Raw genomic sequence first — 5,480 nt, forward strand, 5'->3', positions numbered from 1 at the left:
CATCGAAGGCCACCTAACCAGGTGACCATCCTGATTTACCAAGTACAGATTCATTTATCATGGTTTAAATAAAGCCAGCATTGTCTGGACACCGTGTTTCCAACTACAAGCATGGTTTTGGTCCAAACTCTAGAACTGATGCAAAATCCGAATGCTTAGCAACCATAGGTGTGAGCTTAAAATACTATCAGTTGGACTCCCACAATTGAGCAGGAATACCCGAGCAGCCGAATCAACTTTATGAGACACCGGAATGCAATAAATTTCTTAAAAACAAAATCACAAAAGGTCTCAGAAAATAAGCCATTGGCTCTCAGTCTCTGAATGACAGCAGCATAAGAAATACAAACAAATCCCAAATTCATAGAGCACCGTATGAAGAGCTCACGATGACCCGGTGAGATCAAAACAATATAGCCACAATCATCTTAATATCCATAAATCCTCCTTTTGGGGTCCGAGTTAATTAATTTTGACAGAAATGCAGAGTACAGGTTTCAAACACTAATCTGAGTTAATCTTAAGCTGATAAAACTATTTATATAACATATCGGTAGGTAACATATCGTCCTGCTGTTTCACTTGGCCTGATAATCTTAACAACTTGTCCACGCTTCAGCCCGTAGTATCTTGCGATTGGATCAGTTATCTGAATGCGAGGCAGCTGAAAATAGCAAACAAAGGCCTCAAGAAAGTACAAGTACCAAAGGGAAAACACAAACTGAAAAAGATCAACACCTGTCCAACTAGATAATTCTGTATAATCATTCTAAAATAAGAAACTACATTGATTTATTTCATAAGAAATAACTGCTGTCGCCATTGAGGCAATCACTCATGATTGACAAGCATTTAAGCATCTTTTATAAGAGTGCAAGCATTTGAGCATCTTTTATAAGAGTGCAAGCATTTGAGGACGAGGCGGAGGCAGCATACTTAATTTTCTCAAAATAACTTAATATAACAAGTCCAAGAGCTAGTTTACTAGAAAATGAACTGCATTATATAGAAGGTCCAAGAATGTTAGCAGCAAGGTTTAAAATTAATTCTCAAAAATCAATTGTTAAGGTTATCCTGACCTGTGTTTCTTTCACTGTGTATCTCTCCAACAAAGTCTTCTTCTCTTCATTTGAAAGAACTTGATGTTCAGGGACAAGAACATGCTCTTTGATGTTAACCAACAGCTCAGCCTCCTGTTAAAGGAATTAAAAGACGTTAATATTGTATCTTACATTCAGATTTCAATAAAATGGGATCTAATTTGTTCGCTGCCTTCATCTCTATAGCATTATTAAGGCCAACAATCTCACTGTAGGCTACCACCTGGCTCTCACTAATTTGACTAAACTAACAGAACTATAAGTCCTAAAGATGTTTTACAACAACATAAAACTCAGCAACTTTTTATTTTCTTAACCAAAATTCTCTCCAGGCTCATTAATGTTGTTTTGTATTGGGTGTATGCAGTAGGATTAGCACGGACAGCTTCAATGGAAGAATCTGGATTTATTCAAAGCTATACCTTCAGATTTTCTTTGTGCTCCTCTATCACAAAGTCTTAAATCTTGTTCATGTAAGTTTTCCTAATCTAAATCCATATTGAATTTTGTTGTTAACAGGGAGATCCATATACTAGTAGTCTCAGATGATCTGTTCCTTCTCGGATTCCTAGTTTGGATTAAACAAATGAAAAGTGAGTTTTAACTCTTAAGATCATAGTTCTTGCTTACTGTGAGATGCCAATTTGCTTTTAAAAATAGGATATCTTCAGCTGAATAGACTTGCATATCTATTAATTACATGTCATTCAATATTGCGTAGAAGGACAAGTAACTTGGATGGAGAAGGTTCAAGTTCGACACCCTTAATATCCATGAAAGACATCAAGTGTTTGTGAGTCATTCTTACTATTGATGAATTAAAATCAAGATATTAATTTGAGGTAATTGGGCTAAAACAAGGGTAGTTTATATTGCAAGATGATGAGGGACTGTAATTTATCCGGATCTATCCGGAACCATGCAACAGAAATGGCCAAGCTAAAAATCCTGTAATCTTCTTTTCCTGTACTCTCAACTCTTAAAATTGTCTAGTTTTTCATGATTATTAAAGTGTGTTCCTGAGACAAATGGAATTATTCTATACAAAAAGAATTATGCTACGCTGAGAACTTAGATAATTGATTTTCTCATTATTTTGATTTAATTGTTTTCCCCAGAGATCACAGAGGAAATCTTCCACCAAACTTTGATGACATAACTAGCTTGGAGAAATTTAAGCATTTTAAATTCTAGAGGTTGACCAGGGAGACCATCTTAAATTGACTCTCAATGTTTGGTGATGTCTCTAAATACTTCATCTTTAAGTTTGTCATCCAATTATAATAGTATTAAATAGTCACCTGACTCCAGCAATCGGAATTTATTTTTACCACAGCATGAATCTACACCTCCCATGTCCATCAACATAATCAACCATTACAAATGTATTTGGATTGGAATTCACCCACTTCCCAAATAGTTATAGAATATATTCAGATACGAAAAAAGATAACAGCTAAGCATATAGTAACAAAAGAACACCGTAAAAGAAACCACTTCTGTTTTTTTTCTTTACCTGAAAGACCTCCAAGTGGAATTTTGTAGAGATCTCATTGATACAAGTTCGAGCAAATGGGGTCAAATTCTGTTGAACAACCAAGATTGCTCTAAAAACATTCTCGGATTTCATGCGATTAGTGTATGTCTTCATTGTTTTAACACCAACTTTAGCTTCCTCCGGAAAGAAAACATAAATCTGCTTTGTACAAAACCACCAATTCGTAAAAGAAAAATTAATGAATAAATAAATAAAACAATAAAATGAATAAAATTACCTGATCAGAACTATCGTTTCGCTTGGTCTTGTTAATAACAAGATCTTCCCTTTTCATGTTATTACCATATTTGGATTCAAATTGCTCTCTTGTCATTTTAATTTCAAAGTCTCCAACAAAATAACCTCTATCCTTGAGCATTTGCATCACTGTCTTTCTAATTCTTAACAGCCTCTTGATTTCTTCTTCTGTTAAAGTCATTTTTTCTTTTGTTCCTCTTTCACCTGATATAATAAGTATTCACAACCAAACAAAAATCATTCCGAAGTTTAAAACTCGATCAATCAAAACCCTAATGCAAAATATTAGGTTTCAAAAATCCCTAAATATTCGAGAATATATATATATATATATGTATGTATGTATATATATACTAGAGAGAGAGAGAGAGAGAGACCTGGAGATCGATAAGGGAGAGTGTAAGGTGATCAAAACCCTAGGAAGGTTTATGGAGGAACGGTCTCGCGCTTTCTCTGTTTCTTTTAGAGTTCGGAAATAAGGGGCTAATGCAGGGGCAGCCTTGATCGTTATTTTGCAGGGTGTCTTAAGCTTGGGTTTTGGAGGGCCCTTTTGGTATTTCGCTGCTTTTCACTTCTCTCCTCGCTTTTTCTGACCTAGTGCAGCCCTGTTTTTCTCATTGTACACTTGCATCCGACCCCATACGTGTATAACTCGATTCACAATTGACCAGGATTTTTTAATCGTGATTGGAAGCATGGTTCCGGTGTGTTTAAAAATATAATTGTGGTTGTTTTTTAAAATAATTTTTATTTAAAAATATATTAAAATTATATTTTTTTTATTTTTTTAAAATTATTTTTGACATCGGCGTATCAAAATGATTTAAAAAAATACCAAAAAAATATTAATTAAAAGCAAAAAAAAAATTTATTTTCAAAATCACTTTTAAAACGCTATTTGAAAATAGATTAACCCTGTTTATATTATTAGCAATAAATGTGATTTAAAAATACAGAATTACATGTCATTCTACGTCATAATGATAAGTATTAAGGGTACAGTTTATCCTATTTTTTATATTGTTTTTTATTATAAAAAAGTATTAAATTAATTTTTTTATATATTTTTTTTATTATTTTAATATGTTGATATCAAAAATAAATAAATAAACTAAAAAACATTAATATTAATGTATTTTCAAATAAAACATTATTTGCAAAAACACATTGCAGTGTATTATCAAACACAAACTAAGTAATAAATCATTAATTATTTGAATAGTCATATATATATATAATTGTCGCACGTGGGCGCGCGGTGTAATGAGACGTCATGATCGAGGAATCGCAACCTAATTTTTTAGTTCAAGGTTGAGGAGACCCAGATGTACTAATCTTATCAAAAATTTCAAGGATAAGGGACTAGTTGTAGTTAGAAAAGGTATTAGCGTCTTTAGTGCACATTACTCGAAGTAAACTGTATTGTATGGTCTACATATGGTTTAAAGATTTTGATAGGTTCCTAACCGATAGTATGTATATGGCTCAGAATAAAGATTTATTTTCATGAATAAATCTGGTATTTCAAATTTATTATGGACTCGTATGCCCAGATAAATTTTTATGGAAAGAGTTCATGTAAGTGCCCTGGCAGGGTTCACCTATCCTAGAAGATGAAAATGTTTTCCACAACTCTTATATTGTGAAAAAAAAAATACTCACAATTAAAATTGATAAATATAAAATAATTCTGATAATTTTTTAATCAAGTCCTGATATTTAAATAATAAGCTACTTGTAGGTCCACCATTTATACCAAAATGTTGACCATTAATTTTCAGAGAAAGAAAAAAAAACTTAAGGTTATTGAAATATTGACCAAATCCTTAAAAAACTTTACAAATTTGTTGTAAAATCCATAAAAAAAAACAAAGAAAATAAAAAATATTTCTAAAACAATGCTAAAACTTTTTTCTTTTTTTTATAAATAAAAATGCAATTTTTGTAAGAATTAAGCTATATGGAACGAGCAGGAAAAAAATTTCATATGCAATTAAAACATTTAGTTAAAAAACTTTTATCTTTTTATCATTTTCCCTTTTTTTATCATTCATTTAACACAAAAATAAAATAAAATAAAATGCAAACACACACACATATTTTTTTACTATATTTTTACTCACACACCCCACAATTACATGTTTACAAGCCACAAAAATTTAAAATTTAACAATAATTTAAAACACACTAAAAATTCAAAAATTTGTAAAATGGTCCTTCCAAAGGTTGGAAACAGATTGGAGAGATTGTTGGAGACTCAGGAAGCACACTAGAAGATTCTGGGACCGTCGGAACAGTGGTGATACTTCGGCGTCTTGAGAGGAGTGTGATAGCATGGATCGGGCAGCTCTCCCTCTCCTCTTCACTCCTATGTCGACGATGTAACAAAGGGAACTTGTAAAAGCAAGAAAACAAACACAACAAACTTCAGTTCTTTTACTTTTTTTTTCCTTTTTAGATATGTTTATCTCCCACTATTTTTTCTTCAAATGGTCATTGGCGCTGCTATCACAGGTGGAGCATTGTGTGTGGAGAGGGCCAGTTCGGTGGCTGTTGATGGGTCATCAGTTCATGGCTAGAAAGAG

At 32.5% G+C, this 5,480-nt stretch overlaps 1 protein-coding gene across 1 annotated transcript; it reads right to left on the reverse strand.

Annotated features, from left to right (window-relative positions):
• Positions 1–254: 254 nt before the first annotated feature.
• LOC18100431 (DNA-directed RNA polymerases II and IV subunit 5A) lies at positions 255–3,438 on the reverse strand. Its single transcript, XM_006381672.3, has 5 exons — positions 3,273–3,438; positions 2,876–3,099; positions 2,617–2,796; positions 1,080–1,193; positions 255–664 (listed from the first exon to the last, which is right to left on the reverse strand). The coding sequence occupies exons 2-5, from the start codon at positions 3,074–3,076 to the stop codon at positions 539–541; spliced, it is 621 nt and encodes a 206-aa protein (XP_006381734.1). The 5' UTR covers positions 3,077–3,099; positions 3,273–3,438; the 3' UTR covers positions 255–538.
• Positions 3,439–5,480: the final 2,042 nt, after the last annotated feature.

Source organism: Populus trichocarpa, chromosome 6, assembly GCF_000002775.5.
Source record: "Populus trichocarpa isolate Nisqually-1 chromosome 6, P.trichocarpa_v4.1, whole genome shotgun sequence".
NCBI lineage: Eukaryota > Viridiplantae > Streptophyta > Magnoliopsida > Malpighiales > Salicaceae > Populus > Populus trichocarpa.